The following is an 18,119-nucleotide window of genomic DNA, read 5'->3' as shown; positions in this document are numbered from 1 at the left end:
CAGTTGCTGATTACGTTTCCTCAATGCAGCCAGATTTTATAAATGTTGATGTGAATAATAAATGTGCATTCTGTTACTTTGGCAAATTATCACGCCTCCTGTTACCATTTCTGTAGATAGAATCATCATCACATTAATTAGTTTCTCATTTACAGGATTAGTAAGTGATGTTCATACGTTATCAAAATTACATATCTTAAAGGTTACGTTTTAAGAGTGGCATACTGTGAGTCGAGAAAATATGCTTGACTTTATCACACTTGTGATGTGCGTAGGCCGCAGAGTTCTCAGTGTGCTCTATGGTCACCCTCCTCTCTTAGCAAGACTGTTCAAATCAATGTAGAGCATGACGTGCTGAGACTTGTAGTCTCCGTGAATTCTATCTCTATAATGAAGATAACATCCAAAACATGACATTAGAACTGTTAGGTTCAAAGTCAAACCCTCAGAATTTAGGAAAGGCCATTATTAAGGTTGCCCTGCAACACTGGACCCTTAATTTTTTTAAGCAAAGTTCTTTAATGCAATTTCCTAGCTTCTTAAAAAAGCAACTTAAAAATAACAAATTACATCATGTTTAATCCTATTGATTCCCTCATGATTTATCACAAGGCTGGGACCTTTAAATCTACAGCACAGACCTCAACCAATTGAGCTAACTGAGTAACTGGTAGCAGTAGAAGGTTCTATTATCCATGTAGATCAGCTACTGGGAAGGAAGAGAGACACATTTTGTTAGTGCTTTTCAGAGCTATTCACTAGACAGTAGAAGAGTGAAACTCAAGAATCCTGGCTTCAGTTTCAGGCTCTGGAGAGGCGTGCGTTTCTAGTGCTTATAGACCCTTCTTCTCCTGTCGTCTTCTGCTCCTTCATCATTCTGAGTGTCAACTGAGGGAGATACATTCTGTAAAATGTTAACAAAATAAATAATAAAAAAAACATTGATTCACAGCTCCACTGAAATGTCCAATTTCATTGTGTTCTTCCATGCTGCTCCAGATCTGTGGGAGAGAAATCCTGACATGTACTCATTTTCATTTATTCACAAAAATAAGGATGAGGGAAGAAAATTAGGAGGAAAGGAAAATCATTATGATAGCCTACTTTTTCGGTTCTGAAGGCCTGTTTCTGCATAAGGCTTAAGTCACACCTGGAATAATGTAGTCCCCAAAGTGGATGTTTTTTCACATAGCATAACCAGCTCATGGTTTAGTACAAAATGCTCTTTCAACTTGTCTATAGTTATGCCATTCACTTCTAGTACTGAAACAGATCTAGCACTGCTGGGGGTTTTTTAAGTGAGACATGGGTTGTATCTGTGAACCTGATTGCTGACTTTGTTCAGCTCGCTTTACTGAGCCACAGCTCCCAGTTGAGAGCAATGGAAGTTTTGCTTGAATAAGAAAGGCTGAACAGAGTTGTCCATGTTCAAACATCTGTCTACATTTTTATGCTACCCTAGGAAGGGTTTGCCAGTACGGCTATACCAGCAAACCCTTCTAGTGGAGATGCAGCTATATTTGCAAAAGAGTTCTTTTTCCAGTACAATTAAAACCTGTTCCCTAAACAATATAAGCTATATCAGCAAAATAATTTTGTGCCAGCAGATGTGTGTCTAAACTTGGGCTTTGCCAGCATAGTTACATTGATGAAGCGTGTGGTTTTTTCCCCCTCTCTTGCCCCCAACCTCCCTCCTAATTGACATAGCTATATAGGCAAATATTTTAAGTTTAGATCAGGCCCAAGTCTTAAAGTTTCAGCAGAACCTTTGAAGCTCATATCAGAAATGATTACATCCCAGAAAAGAACATCTTACAGCAAGCAAACTTTTTTCCAGTTGACAAAATAATTTTAAATATAATAATCTAAAACATTTCAGTGTAATTAAATATTTTTGTTTAATACTTGTGCTATCAACCACTTGACCTTCAGATTCAGAGTTTTGTGAGAGAATGGAGTAGTCTAACAGCCATGAAGCAGAAAATTATCAGAAAAAGCGGCAATACTTTTTGTAGCCCTATTCTTGCTGCAGAAGAGATTTCTAAACAACAGGCCAGGCTGAGCAGCACCAAAAGGTATGTGTTTTTACATTTCATTCCTTCTTCTCTTGTATTCGTTGCTGCAGGAGGTCCAAGTTTTTTTGTGTAATGTTCAGAGGAATCATGTTGAGATAATCAACTGAACATTAAGCGATAACTTGTCTTATAGTGAAAAAAATAGGCATTTTGTGTGCATTTGTGCAAATCTGTTAGAACAGAAAATACTACCTGACTCTCTGTCACTATGAGTCCAGTTCAGCAGATATTCTGTTTCTGAAGCTTTAAACATCCAGAGACTGCTAGAGATTCCTGAGAAAAATCTTGCATCCGTATTATTAAAATACCATCTATTGGCTTCCACATTTCATTTGTATTATTATTTATTTATTTATTTATTTTAAGTACCAGCTGTGTGCTTAGAGCTTTAAAAGGTGCATCGGAAGGCATAACTATTCTCCTGAAGAGATTACAGTCTGTTTAGATGATACAAAATATCCTGGGAAACAAGTTTCTATCCTCAAGCATTTATTTATTTACTTATGTTAGTGTTTTGGCAATGTGTGAATAATAGTTTGGTTTTTATTTTGTTGTGGACATCAGCTAGGGTTTTGTAGAAGGAGTTGATTTTATGCCTTTCTTGCTCTCAGGTTTGTTCTGTGTAGACATAGCATTTTTTCTTGAAGAGCCATATGGAAAGGTGGCCAACAGTAACCAAATCAGCTGAAAACGCTTCATATATTAACTTTTTTTTTTCTATTTGGTAGTAGGTCAAATGAAGGAATCCACTGTAAAACTGTAGTCTTGGCATTTTAAAATGTTTCATATCCTGCTGGAAGGGAAGGTCTCTCTCTGCCCAAAGGAGCTATTCCCCTCCTCCATTTTTTTCATTTCTTTCTGACCTCATTTAACATTTCAACAAAATCATATTTGTGCCTTCATCTCTTGTCTTCCCTCTGGTAAATCCCTCCTTTATTTTCTTTAGGTCCCAGCAGTCCAGATTTCAGTCTGTCCAAAATACATCATCATGTTTCTCCAGGCTTAGAAGCAGGAATAAATTATTACTTATATTTATTTCATAATCCAGAATCTCCTTCTACACTTTCTCAGCCTCATCTCTTCCTTAGTTGATTTCCTATCCTCCTCGAATGCCAGTTTTTTTCAGTATTTATTATTGCTTTCCTTCCTATGTGTAAGGTGCCCAGTCAGTGGTAAAATCAAAATTTACCTCTCCTCTGCCTCCTTTCTTGGGCTACATATACACTATAACCAGAGGTATCATTTGCAGTTCATGTAAACATGCCAGCACTAGCTTTTTCATCTCACTAAAAATAGCAGTGAGGCTGCAGTGGCACAGATTGTAAATGCCCATCCAACCTGTCATGGTATGTACTCACATTGTTAGCCCATGCTGAAGCATGTGTTGCCACAGCCACATTTCTATTTTTAGCGAGCTATCTAGATTAAAGCTAGTGCCAGTATGTCCACATGAACAGCAAATTACACCTCTGATTGCAGTGTGGACGTAGCCTCAGTCTCTGATAACATCAGTGTCCTCCCTGACATGGGGCTCATAACCTGAGTGTTGTAATTAGACTTTTCTCATACATACATCCGGGCTCTCTCACCAACATTGTTCTACAACATATATCTATAACTTGTTGTCTCCTCTTAATCTACTGCTAAATTCCCCCTCACTTCCCCCCCGCCACCCCAACAGGATTGGCTGTATTGTGATGGTCAGTAGGAATTCCTGTAAGTATATAGAGCAGTTTGTAATTTCAGGCTTGCAAAACAAGTATAAATCAGCAAATAGTAGTAATAAGTAGAGTGTTGTATTTTTTACCCTGGCACGGGACTGTTTCATTATATAACATGTAAAAGAGGAATCTAAAAGAAATTCTTCACTGTTTTAGAATAACCAGGGTGGCATTTATTGATTTATAGAGATGGTGAGGGGGGGATTAATGTGATTGGGCATAAACAGGGCCAGATTAAAGCATAGGCAAACTAGGCACATGCCTAGAGCCCAGTCGGAGCAGCACTGCAACCCCATGCACCAGGTCACAATGCCACTCATTCAGATTTGGCCCAGCTGTCTTCTGCGCCTCCCTCATTATGACAGAGGGGCAGCCAAGCCAAACCTGAGTGGGCAGTGGGGCAGCTAGTGCTGCTCCTGCATCAGGATTCCCCCAACCTCACCCCGCTTTCAGCAGCCCGTGTCCTCTCTGCTTTGCCCACAAGATTCATTCAGCAACAGTCTCGAGACCAGCTAAAAATACAGGGAACAGCCAGGAGAGGGGTGGCAGGGAGCTCTGCAGGGGCAGACATGAGATGGCTAATAGGGCCGTGTCCATGCAACAGAAGCCAGTCACTGATTGACCTGAGTAGAAGAGGGTTAACTAAGCAACATCCATGCTGTGAGAGCTGGACTTGCTTGTGTGAATAGATTACTAGTGCAGCTGTGGTGGCCAGGGCAGGGTTAATATAAATGCATCCCTACCACAGAAGCATCTGATTTGGTTGGCTGTTAGAGGGGCTCAGAAGTGTATGCTTGCCTAAGGCCTGGCCCTGACCATTAGTTAGTTAGATTGATTAATAATTATATCTTAAGAGTGACCAAAGCATGGGGGGCTATTGAATTTTATCAGAACTTATTTTAGAAGAATAGGGATGATCTTACAATAAAAATATAAAGGAAACTGAGCAAATTCAAAGATAAACTAATTTTTCCAAAACTCTTTCATGGCTTCCAGCGCTTCTCATATTCTCTCCCAAATAGTACTTTTTCCAAAACAAAGAAAACAAAAAAACCTTGGAATATAAGTGATGGTTCACTCAAGTGAAACAGGCTTTACATTGTTTTCTTATTACTTTTTATAATTACATGTCATGGAAAATAACTCATTATCTCTTGGCAGCACAACAGAGAGGTGGCTGGTTTTTTAAAAGAAATCTTACCTAGTATGGAAAAGCTGAACGAGTAAAATACATTTTCCAAACTATACTCATGCCAGGTTTAGGAAGTAAGAAATATTTGGAGGGGATTTTCTACATCAGTATTGCTGTAGGTGATATGAATGTTCTCTAAAGAAGTATTCAGTTGTCTGCAGTACAATTCAGGGAAAAAATGAATACTGAAACAACTTGTAATAATTCCAGATATGTGACAAAAGAGGATGTTGCTGTAGCCTCACTCAGCAAAGCTAACAGCAGTGGGGGCAGCGTATGCTTGGTCATGAAGGAAACTGCGTTTTACCTGAAAAATGAAGGTACTTCTGCTGGGAAAACAGATGACCATTCCACAAAGTAAGTTTGTTAATGTAAATAAAAAAGACAGAATAGCCACAATACAGTGATTAAACTAGTTTTTCCCAAAATTATTTTTACTTTATGTAATGAAATTATAGGATACAAGGGCTTACGTTAATATGATGCACTGCTTAAGATCGAAGGCATTTACCTTGTGCTGATGAACTCAATCTTATTTTCTATAATGATTTAGATTAGGTATGTTAGCTAGCACATTTGTCAGTGGACAGCTGAGTTTCTTAGTATGAAAGAAGAAAAATGTATGATCAGGGAAATGGAGAGTTTACACGCAAACAAGCCTGCGAGGTTGACAGCAAACAGTTTAGAGACACAAAGAGTATGTCTGCTCTTTGAGCTGGGGGGTGTGATTCCCGTCTCAAGGAGACTCCTTGCAGTAGTTCTGATTGAGCTAGCACACTAAAAATATTGGTAGCTGAGGCAGCAAGAGTAGCAGGAAGGCCTTTTAGAAATCTGGTCCTAAAAATATAATTCAAGTGGGCTATTTGCATTGTGCAGTGACCAACCAAAGCAGCATGAGTTTTCATTGAAGTTGCTACTTTTCATGATAAAAGAAACCTAATAGTTGATATTGAGTATTTAAGTATTGTATACTGACCCTGATGAAGTCCAGTCTTATTAAATAATTGCTTCTCATCCTTATTACAGGTTACTTTTAAAAGATGGGAAAGTTTCCCCTGTTCTTAATGCAGACTCGGTTCAGGCTGAAGTTATTGAAGGTCCTGCCATATACAAAGGATATTTGCAGGCTGTAGATAATAAAGGAAATCCACTTTGTCTTAGCTGCCAAAAACCAACAGCTCATCTCGACCAACATTGCAAATCTATTGCTTGGGAAACACGATTTTGTTCTCTTAAATGCCAGGAAGACTTCTTAATTCGCTCTAGTCAGAGTTACCTGAGGAGTAAAGTATTTGAAGTCGAACATGGTGTTTGTCAGCTTTGCAATCTCAATGCCCAGGAACTCTACCTTAGCATCAAAAATGCCCCTAAGAGTCAACGTAAGAGTCTTCTGGAGAGTTCTTGGATGTCTCAGCTTCCATTAGGACAGGTAATGGCTGTGGTATTTAAGCAGTAACACAAATCAGTGTATTTCTGTGGTAGGTGGTGTTTATGCTCCTCAAGTCATTTTAAAAGGTAAGTGGCTGAAAGCAAATGTTTATCAATCAAAAGAATAGAAAAATGTACAACAAATGCACTACTTGGGGTGGATGCTTCTACCCCATAACCCCTAATAGCAACAAAAAAGAGGGAATAATTTTTAAAAAAATAAAAAAGTCCTAAAAACAGAAAACCATTCCCCAAGCAGAATTTTAATCCCAAAAAGGGAGAAGTGCCAGATGATTCCATGAAGTCCACTAGGGATTTGACTGTTGCTATAGATTTTACATGGAAGGTGCTGTAGTATAGATATTATAAAAGCCCTAAGATAAGTAGATACTTTAAAATTCCATTTAATAACTAATGCAGTAAGATGTAAGAGTTTACTGGTTATTACTTCTACCATATGAAAAACTTCTTTAACATAGTGTTTCAATTCTTTAATACAGTAGAACCTCAGAGTTACGAACATTTTGGTTATTCTTTCAAAAGTTTACAACTAAACATTGACTTAATATAGCTTTGAAACTTTATTATGCAGAAGAAAAATGCTGCTTTTAACCATCTTAATTTAAATGAAACAAGCACAGAAACAATTTCCTTACTTTGGGTACGTCTACACTACGGGACTATTCCGAATTTGCATAAACCGGTTTTGTAAAACAGATTTTATAAAATCGAGTGCGCGCGGCCACACTAAACACATTAAATCGGTGGTGTGCGTCCATGGTCCGAGGCTAGCGTCGATTTCTGAAGCGTTGCACTGTGGGTAGCTATCCCGTAGCTATCCCATAGTTCCCGCAGCCTCCCCCGCCCCTTGGCATTTCCGGGTTGAGATCCCAGTGCCTGATGGGGCAAAAATCATTTTCGCGGGTGGTTCTGGGTACAGCCTCACCCCTCCCTCCCTCGCTGACAGCGGCAGACAACCGTTTCGCGCCTTTTTTGCTTGGTGAACCGTGCAGACGCCATAGCACAGCAAGCATGGACCCTGCTCAGCTCCATACCGCAATCGTGGATGTTTTAAACACCTCGCGCACTCTCGTGCAGTATATGCTGAACCAGGACCTTCGAACCGAGGCGAGTAAGAGGCGGATACGGCAGCGCGGCGATGACAGTGATGAGGACGTGGACACAGAATTATCTCAAACCGCGGGCCCCGGCGCTTTGGAGATCCTGATGGTAATGGGGCAGATTCTATCCATTGAACGCCGATTTTGGGCCCGGGAAACAAGCACTGACTGGTGGGACCGCATTGTGTTGCAGGTGTGGGACGATTCCCAGTGGCTGCGAAACTTTCGCATGCGTAAGGGCACTTTCATGGAACTTTGTGACTTGCTTGCCCCTGCCCTGAAACGCCATAATACCAAGATGAGAGCAGCCCTCACAGTAGAGAAGCGAGTGGCGATAGCCCTGTGGAAGCTTGCAACGCCAGACAGCTACCGGTCAGTCGGGAATCAATTTGGAGTTGGAAAATCTACTGTGGGGGCTGCTGTGATGCAAGTAGCCAAAGCAATCACTAAGCTGCTGCTACGAAAGGTTGTGACTCTGGGAAACGTGCAGGCCATAGTGGATGGCTTTGCTGCAATGGGATTCCCTAACTGTGGGGGGGCGATAGATGGAACCCATATCCCTATCTTGGCACCGCAGCACCAGGGCACCCAGTACGTAAACCGGAAGGGGTACTTTTCAATGGTGCTGCAAGCACTGGTGGATCACAAGGGACGTTTCACAAACATCCACGCGGGATGGCCAGGGAGGGTTCATGACGCTCGCGTATTCAGAAGCACTACTCTGTTTAAACGGCTGCAGCAAGGGACTTACTTCCCAGACCAGAAAATAACAGTTGGGGATGTTGAAATGCCTGTCGTTATCCTGGGGGACCCAGCCTACCCCTTGATGCCATGGCTCATGAAGCCATACACAGGCAGCCTGGACAGTGGTCAGGATCTGTTCAATTACAGGCTGAGCAAGTGCAGAATGGTGGTGGAATGTGCATTTGGCCGTTTAAAGGCGCGCTGGCGCACATTACTGACTCGCTCAGACCTCAGCCAAACCAATGTCCCCTATGTTATTGCTGCTTGCTGTATTCTCCACAATCTCTGTGAGAGTAAGGGGGAGACCTTTATGGCGGGGTGGGAGGCTGAGGCAAATCACCTGGCCGCTGATTACGCGCAGCCAGACACCAGGGAGATTAGAAGAGCACACCAGGAAGCGGTGCGCATCAGAGAAGCTTTGAAAACGAGCTTCATCAATGGCCAGGGTACAGTGTGACTGCTGTGTTTGTTGATGAACACCCAACCCCCTTGATTGACTCAGTCCCTGTAAGCAACTCCCCCTCCCCCTTCGAGTACAGCTTACTTATGCAAATAAAGTCACTCTCATTTAAAAAGCATGAATTCTTTATTGATTCATTATAAAAAGAGGGAGAGAAGTAAGGGTGTGCTTTGGGAGGAGGAAAGGAGGGATGGAGAAGGCCATTAAAAAAAAAATTCAGAGTAACGACATCCTTCTGGTTGGGCTGTCCACGGGGGTGGAGTGGGCGGGTGCACGGAGCCTCCCCCCACGCGTTCTTACACGTCTGGGTGAGGAGGCTAAGGAACATGGTGAGGGGGGAGGGTGGTTATACAGGGGCTGCAGCGGCACTCTGTGATCCTGCTGCCGTTCCTGAAGCTCCACAAGACGCCGGAGCATGTCAGTTTGATCACGCAGCAGCCCCAGAGTTGCATCCCGCCACCGCTGATCTTCCTGCCGCAACCGCTGATTTTCCTGCCGGTCTTCCTGCCGCCACCTCTCATCTCGGTTGTCCCTCCTGTCCTCACGTTCACTGGCCTCTTTCCTGTAATTTGAAACCACGTCCTTCCACTCATTCAGATGACCTCTTTCATTGCGTGTAACTTCCATAATATCCGAGAACATCTCATCTCGCGTCTTCTTTTTCCTCCGCCTTATCTGTGCTAGCCTTTGGGATGGAGGAGGGACGCTTGAAAAATTTGCAGCTGCATGAGGGAGATAAATATTTAGAAAGATACATTTTACAGAACAATGGTTATACTCTTTCACAGTGAAAAGCACTATTCACCTTACATAGCACATGTGATTTCCCTACAAGGTCGCATTTTTCATCTTAATAGTGCCTGCTTGCAGCTCTTGGGTTACAGATCTCAGACACAGGTCCAGGCATCAGGATTCAGCTTGCATGCGGCCATGGTAAGCCACTGTCTCAGTGATTTACCCCTCCCCCCCAACGCATGGCTAATACCACGCTAGCTCCCTGCTAATCAACAACCTTCCCCCTCCCCCCCACCCACTGCTTGTCCGGTAGCTTGGGGAAGATCGCCTCGCCGATGACCAAACAGAAAAGATCATCGGCATTTCACTCCTCCCCTCCCCCCGCTTCGCTACGTGCAGGAAAGTGTTTTTTTTAAGCTGCTGCATTCCACGAACCCAGTAGAAAAATGGCCACCCCCCTTACTTAAATTCCTGATTTCTAACCAGGTTATCCTGAACGATATCACTTTGCTGAGGATAACAGAACAAGATAAAGAGCGGATGCTTCTTGAATGCCAGCAGTCACCGGGACCATACGCCGCTATGCTTTGCCACGCAATGATACCTGATTACTTGCTACATGCATGGCATGGTAAAGTGTCCTACCATGGTGGGCGGAACAAGGATGCCTTGCCCAGAAACCTTCTGCAAAGGCTTCTGGAGTACCTACAGGAGCGCTTCATCGAGATGTCCCTGGAGGATTTCCTCTCAATCCCCGGACATGTTAACAAACTTTTCTAAGTAACTATACTGTCTGCGAATGCGTCCCAAGTCCTCAGGGCAAATCAATCATTAAAAAAGGCTTGCTTAAAAAACACTGTTTGCTATTTGCAAAGGTACACTCACCAGAGCTCCCTTCCATGGCGTCATTCTCTGGAATAGTTGCTTGTGAGGGCTGGGAGCAGGGTAATTCCGTCAGGGTGATAAAAAGCTCCTGGCTGCTGGGGGTCACGGAGTGCTGTGTGCTCTCTGCGAGGTCTTCCTCTTCTTCTTCCTCTTCATCTTCCCCGTCTGACATGGCAGAGATTACAACCCCCACCTCGGAATCCACGGTCAGGGGTGGGGTACTTGTGGCGCAGCCCCCTAAAATTGCATGCAGGTCATCATAGAAGCGGCATGTTTTTCGACCTGCCCCGGACCTTCCGTTTGCTTCTTTGGTTTTCTGGTAGGCTTGTCTGAGCTCCTTAACTTTCACTCTGCACTGCACGGAGTCCCTGCTGTGGCCTTTATCCGTCATAGCCTTAGAAATTCTTTCAAATACTTTTTCATTTCGTCTTTTGGAACGCAGTTCTGTTAGCACTGAATCCTCTCCCCATATAGCGATCAGATCCATTACCTCCCGAGCGGTCCATGCTGGGGCTCTTTTTCGATTCTCAGGAGACTGCATTGTTAACTGTGCTGATGAGCTGTGCGTGGTCACCTGTGATGATGAGCTCTCCACGCTGTCGAAGCAGGAAATGAATTTCAAAAGTTCGCGGGGCTTTTCCTGTCTACCTGGCCAGTGCATCCGAGTTGAGAATGCTGTCCAGTGGTGCACTGTGGGATAGCTCCCGGAGGCCAATACCGTCGATTGCGGCCACACTAACCCTATTCCGATATGTTAATACCGATATTAGCGCTACTCCTCTCGTCGGGCAGGAGTACAGAAACCGATTTAAAGAGCCATTAAAATCGATATAAGGTGCCTCCTAGTGTGGACGGCTGTGGCGTTAAATCGGTTTTAGGCTCCTAAAACCGATTTAAACGCCTAGTGTAGACCAGGCCTTTGTCACATCTTTTTTTTTTTTAACTTTCCTTTCCCTTTATTTTTTAGTAGTTTGTTTAATACAATATTTGCACACCCTCCCCCCTTTTTTGTTGTTGTCTCTGATGCTGACTGATTGCACACTTCCGGTTCCAAATGAGGCGTGTGGTTGTCTGGTTAGTTCCAAACTCTGGTGTTTGTAACTCTCAGGTTCTACCATACATGTATTAAGAGGCATAGCATTGTTGAACTGAAGATGGAGTGTGTTGGTGTAAAGCAGTGGTTCTCAAACTTATTTGATTGGACCTTTCTTTGTGTCTGTAGTCATTTGTGGCCCCCCCACAAACATACACAAGTATATGTACCACCACCCAGCTCTAAAGGCAGAGCGGAGAGCAGCGGCCAAGTGCCCAGCTCTGAAGGCAGCGCAGCACCAGCACAGAAGTAAGGGAGGTAATGTGAAAAGAGATATTTGTCAATATCACTTTTCACAGCAGACTTAGCACCCCATTGCCACCCTTACTTCTGTTCTGCTGTCACGCTGGGGCTGACAGCTGGAGTCACGCTGCCTCCTGATGAGGGATTTGGGGGGGCGGGGGAGAGAGCCCGAACCTGGGCTGCCTCCCAGTGAGGGAGAGTGGTAAGGAGAGTCTGAGCCTGGGCTGCCTCCCAGTGAGGGTTTGTGGGGTGGGGAAGGAGAGCCCACGCGGTGGGGCTCCAGCTGTTCACTTCTGGGTTGTGCATGGACCTTCTGCATGACCCCAGCCACCTGGGGCTGACAGCAAGAGCTCTTAAAATAATAATAATAAAGAGCACAGCTGGTGCTTTTTTTGACACATTCCAATGTCATCCCATAGTTTGAGAACCACTGGTGTAGATTATCATGATGGTAGTGGGCTAATGTTTAGAGACTGCTGCTGTTAGGTGTGAGTGCTGCTTTAACTTACATTTTCCTTTTGAATCTTTGCCTTGTGAGGAAGTACATGTGAGCACTTAACTCTAAGTTAAGTTGTTTTGTGGGGGAATTTCCTGTTTTCAAAATATAACTTACATAAATGTACAGGATGAGAACTCAGGGCTGAAAACTAAAGAGCTGGAGAGAGGAATTATCTGGGTAGTATAGCAGCAGCGTCAATCAGATAGTCACATCTCATCTATTTAAAACAGAACATGCCTGATGAGTAAGCTCTAACCTACACTCCAGCTTCTTCAGGTTGTGACTCAAAGTTCTGTATGTGAAGATGAAAAAGCCCTGTAGCTTGAGAAGCTTTGAGTACTGACTGACAAAACTTTGGGCATCAGATTTCCCTACAAAGTATAAGGTTTTAAATACAGCAGAAATGTTGTTTTACCTCTTTAAAATAATTTCATAACTTGTATTAATTTGTAGACTAAAATGGAAATTGTAGCATTAAAAACAATTGTCTTACCATGAACCGCTGAAATAATGATTATTCTTCCATCTAGCTTTAGAAGTTTAACACATTATTTTATTGAAAATAAATACATCTGTGTTCATTTTGTTTGGCTGCCGCTTAACAAATAACTCTTATACGAAAAATATATTTACAAATTGAAAATAAATTAACATTCTTTAAATGGAAGTACAGAATCTGTCTGATTGGAACTGCTTAACAATGAAGAAAAATGAGGTGTTTTTTTAAAAAAGCAGAGCATTGCATTACATGCTTCATCTAATTATAAGTTATATAAGGATAGCTTCATTCATCACTGAAATGCAGCTCTTTTTGGCTTACAACATGGCAACACCGGCAACACACAGTTAGTTTATGACAGGAAGTGAAGAATGCCACATCCAAATAAAGCAACAAGAGATTAGGTATTGTTGAACCCTGCTGGAAGTTGGCCAGGACACTAGTTCAGATGCCTACTATTATTTCAAAATATTCATTAAAGTCTTAACGACAATAGGATGTCATTTCTGCATCTCCTCAAAATACACTTATAGTAACACCCTTCCTCCATGTTCATGATGGGTCATTGCTTCAGCATTGATTGAGAGGGAATAGTGCCATTTGGCACCTACTGAATAAACACCACGTCAGAGATCAAAGTTTAAATGTGGTGAACTTTACCAGTGTCCATTCAGACTTATGAAAAATCAGAAAGGAATAGTAACATTTGGCATTAGCCATCAGCATTTACAACACATTCCTGGTCTTACATGACTGCTTTTGATGGCCTTTGGTTCAAGAACAGCACTGTGTGACTTAAAACGTTTGAAGATATAAAGAGTAAAATAAGTGAGTTCAAACCACAAAGACCAAGTAGTCTTTTTTCTTTACGTCCTTTATACAAACAGTACTATGTTGTTTACTGTTCACCTCCATGTTATGTTTAAATTACAATAGTCCTTAGCCTTTTTTGAAAGCTTTATTAGGGTTGTAATGTTTCACTGTGCTCTTCACTAGAAGACCCATCAACAAAACTGAAACATTACTTCTAAATATAGTAGAAACATTAAACAGTCACCGTCAATATCTGCTTATTTGTGAATTGCCAAGGCAATTATGGTATTTTGACTTTTTTATTTTGTAAGTGACAAGATTGAAAGTGTATCGTTTTTTCTTACTCTAACATTTGTTTTTAGTACTGACACCTGCCATTAATAAAATAACAGACATTAAGGACATATTGCTTGTGTCAGTCAGAAACAAAAATCCTTAATTTCTGTTCTGCATCTTTTCTCAGTTTTCTTTTTTATAATTCTGTAAATGAACACAGATGCATTTGGATATTCCTATTGGGTCCTGTATTTTAGCACTTGTTCTAATGTATCAAACTGCTGTGCACTTGGTGAAAATAAGCTTTCTAAAAATATAACTCCTGGTTGCCTGTTAGAAGTTAAAAAAAAAAATTGCTAAGACTGAATTTTTTCCTTCTCTCAATAAGAGCTATCTTCACATATTGTTTTCTCTGTTGTTCTTACTGTATAAACATGATTAAGGAATGTATGACACAATTTCCTCAGTTCAGAGTTGACTGTTTAAAACTTCTGATCCTATGTCCTTTCTTTACTGCAGTTAAATGAAATTATAACAAACCCAACAGAAGGCCAGTTCTGGCAGGTGGATCATATCAAACCAGTTTATAATGGAGGAGGACAGTGCTCTCTGGAAAATCTTCAAACTCTGTGTACAGTTTGTCATAAGGAGGTCAGTATAAATCAACTCATAATCCCCTGAATGTGTAAGTAAATAGATAATTTATGGAAGTGTCAATGAAAAATTCTACAGCCATAATTTTCAAAAATAACTAGATGACTTCTTGGTCACCAAACTTGATACACTTTAAAGGAGCCAGATTTTCTGAGGATTGGGTGCTCAGCACTTTCTGAAAACCAGTCCTTTTTTATAAATGTCTCAGTTATGCTCCCAAAATTGCTAATTGCTTTTCAAAATATCGGCTCAAGTGTATAAGCACTACACATATGCTATAATATATTCCCACCTGATCCCCTGATATGACCTGCAATGGCTTCAAATCCTGTTTGTTGAAAGTTCTTGCTATAAAACTGTCAAAAGCATTACTTTATATCAGTTCTCCATAATGGGTACAGTAGAAGCTTCTTCTTTCTTCACCTCTTGAGGAGGACTTAATAGGATACTTTTTGCATACGTGATAATTTAGGCTATGTCTACACTTTAAACAAGGAGTGTAATTCCCCTGCTCTCATATATGTGCTTGTGCTAGCTCTCATCAAGCTAGTGCAAGTATAAATAGTAGTGAAGCCACAGTAGCACAGGTAGTGACAATGGAAGCATGGCTTAGCCATGTCAAGTACAGACACACCAGTTTCAAGTGAGCTTGTAGTTGGCATGGCAAAGCCATGCCTCCACTGCCACTGTGCATGCTACCATGGCTATGCTACTGTTTATATTCATGCTAGCTCTCAACAGAGAAGGAGTTCAGGGCCAAACAGCACAAATAGGTTAGAAAGTAATATTTGTAATTTTAGGCACTAGGATTTTACAGCACCTTGATCACTTTACACTTACGAACATTAAAATAAACTATTTTTGATCTCTATAGTGCAGCTAGTTACAGTCATACTTTCTGCAGTCATGCAGAGTTTAAACATGGGAAGTATACAGGGCAGAGCTGATTTAAGTGTCAGGTAATGCAGTTAATTTCAGTGGTGAACACTTATAGTTTATTTTTTCTGACTAATTTAAACTAAAAAGCTATCAGTGGGCCTTCCATCTAAGGCCATGATCCTACAGTTGTAACTGGGTGGGTGCATCCTTGTGCCTGTGTAGAGCCCCACTGAAGTCAGATCATGTCATGTAAGATGGACGGAGATGTTCCTGGCCCTCTCATCACCTCCCCCTAAAGCAGGGGTTCTCAAACTGGGGGTCAGGACCCCTCAGGGGGTTGCCAGGTTATTACATGGGAGGGTCGCAAGCTGTCAGCCTCCACCCCAACCCCGCTTTTCCTCCAGCATTTATAATGGTGTTAAATATATTAAAAAGTGTTTTTAATGTATAAGAGGGGTCTCACTCAGAGGCTTGCTGTGTGAAAGAGGTCACCAGTACAAAAGTTTGAGAACCACTGCCCTATAGCATCAACCCACATTTCCTGTTTCTGTGTAACTGTAACTCAGCTGATCTTGCAACCAGTGAACATAGTACATTGGAAAATGTGACAGGATCAGGTCCCTAAATAGACTGAATGAAGTGAGTTTCATTGTTCTTTAGAAATATAAGTAAAATAAACTGTCAAAGGCAAAAATAATCAACAGCAATAATCACAATTAGTAACCCTTACTTAGTTTGATTTACAGTGGTAGCCTTAGACACACACTCTGTTGGGAGTAGTAAATTAAGTTTTCAGGAACTCAATAAAACCCCTGGTTTTTATCCAAAGATTAGGAGTTTTCTTTTTTGCTTTCTTTGCAAATAATAGTATTAAGATTGTAAAAGTTGAACAAAAATATGATGTGCTTAAGACCTATGTGCTGTGAATAGTCAAAATAATAAGTAATTTGATTATCCTGGTTTTTAGAAAGTAAAATATGTGCGTACAGTGACTAGCACAGTAGGGTTGTGGTCTATCAGTAGAGTTCCTGGTACTACAAACAATAATCTGCAAAAATAAAAATATTACACCAGAAATACTATATCCTCAGTCCTAGATACTGATTTCCCCAAATAAAGAGGTTGGGTGCATTTCAGTGTAGTTATGTTAATTTAAGTTGTCTTTTTCACTCCTTTAGTAGGTTCTTGAAGTGCAGTTTCCTAGAGATTGCTGGTGTATACTCAAGGTGTCACACCAGCAGGTACTCTGCAAGTGATCTTGCAACCACATTTGAACAGGTGTTAGAGTATGCAGACTTCCTGGAGGGGTAACAGTCTTTCCCTAGTATTAAGTATAAGATAAATAGTAAAAAGAAGGCATTCTAAAAATTCCCAGTGTGGGTTTGCGAACAGATTTACGGTGCCACTATAGGCAGCATATATGCTCCAAGTTGTGCAACACTGGATTGTACATCAGCAGCATATACGTGGTAGCATGGTACATTCAGTGCATGTGAAAGTTGTTCTTAGGTTTCTACCAGTGGAGACTGAAGCTGAAGTCCTTTCTGCTGCACTGCTTCTCTCTTCATTTATCACTAATGAGCAATGCCTCACATCTATTGAATTCAGAGGTGGTCCAGTGTTGTTGTTGCTGGAAGCTCCAAGATTAAGCCCTGCCCTTCAGCTCAGGTCACCAAAATGTCTTCCTCCAGCAGCGGAACAAGCTGGTAGTTCAGTTTCTCCTGACCATTTTGTTTTATAACTTGAATTTTTATTCATTTGCATGGAACAGCAACTTCATTTCAGCTCATTCTCCTGAGCTTGTGGAATCAATTGAGTGTTGAGGCTCTAACCGTCAGGTTTCACCGGTACAGTACCTCTAGGGAGCTCCCTTTGCCCTCCTAACCACCACCATGACAGCAAAGAAGCCCTACAAACATCAAGCCAAGTCTGAGGAGTTTACAGGCAGTGTTTCAGGAGCTTCATAGGGTGAGTTGTGCCCTGCTGCTGCAAGCCACTGACCCTTGCTTTGCCAGGGTTACATGTTTGAGAAAGCAAGCTCTGCTCTGCTGCCATAAGCCATTCGCCCTTGCTCTGGCAGGACAAGGGGCCTTGAGTCAGACTGGCATGCAAGGGCCACACTCCCTACCCAAAGCTGTAACTCCACCATGGAAGGCGTGACCAGGAACATGAAGATTTCCAAGGAGACCAGGACCCCTAACAGCCTGCTCAGGGCCAAGGCTTGGAAACTCCAGAGGCTCCAGATTCCAAAAGGACAAAAGCAAGTATTCATTCATGAGGAATTAATCTGTAGTATTAGTGAGCAAGTGATGTAAAAATACAGTTTTAAATTATTTCTCCTTTGCCTTCCCACCAATGAGTGGGGCTCTCCACTTGTACAGGGGCTGTAACAGGGCTCTGTATCATGATTACTGTATGAGGCACATGTGTTCAGCATGTCTGGGATGAGATGCCTGTGATTTCTGTGAAGCCCTTTCTCGGGCAGCGGTGTAATGGGAATTGTGCCTGCCTGGCTTTCAGTCATAGACTCTGTCTTCCAAGAATCTGAAAGGCGAGAAGTGGTTTCTTTCTGTCCCTCTTCCTCTCCATGAGCTGGCTCCACATTAAAGCGTAAGAAGAGCACTTTAGGCAGTCTGTGTCCACAACAGAGGCACAGAAAGTCTCGGTGCTCCACACAACTACATCAACAGCTTTCTACCTTAAGTTCCTAAAACTTAACTTCCCCCTTAAGTTAGCCCCCAGTGAAAAAAAACAGTCACCTTTTCAGAAGGGGACTTCCTTCCAAAAGATCCATTAGGCCAT

General features: G+C 42.0%; 1 protein-coding gene across 1 annotated transcript in view; it reads left to right on the top strand.

The window, feature by feature from the left end:
- The window catches only part of ZRANB3 (zinc finger RANBP2-type containing 3), a 124,499-nt gene that overhangs the window by 102,625 nt on the left and 3,755 nt on the right, over positions 1 to 18,119 (top strand). Inside the window, exons 17-20 of the mRNA XM_044978477.1 lie at positions 1,933 to 2,075; positions 5,199 to 5,345; positions 6,015 to 6,417; positions 14,304 to 14,435. Of these exons, the coding sequence (XP_044834412.1) occupies positions 1,933 to 2,075; positions 5,199 to 5,345; positions 6,015 to 6,417; positions 14,304 to 14,435 (825 nt within the window). The remainder of the gene's footprint in view (positions 1 to 1,932; positions 2,076 to 5,198; positions 5,346 to 6,014; positions 6,418 to 14,303; positions 14,436 to 18,119) is intronic.

This window comes from Mauremys mutica, chromosome 10, assembly GCF_020497125.1.
Source record: "Mauremys mutica isolate MM-2020 ecotype Southern chromosome 10, ASM2049712v1, whole genome shotgun sequence".
NCBI classification, from domain to species: Eukaryota; Metazoa; Chordata; order Testudines; family Geoemydidae; genus Mauremys; species Mauremys mutica.
The sequence above is the reverse complement of the archived record's forward strand: the minus strand, read 5'-3'. Positions and strand labels throughout refer to the sequence as shown.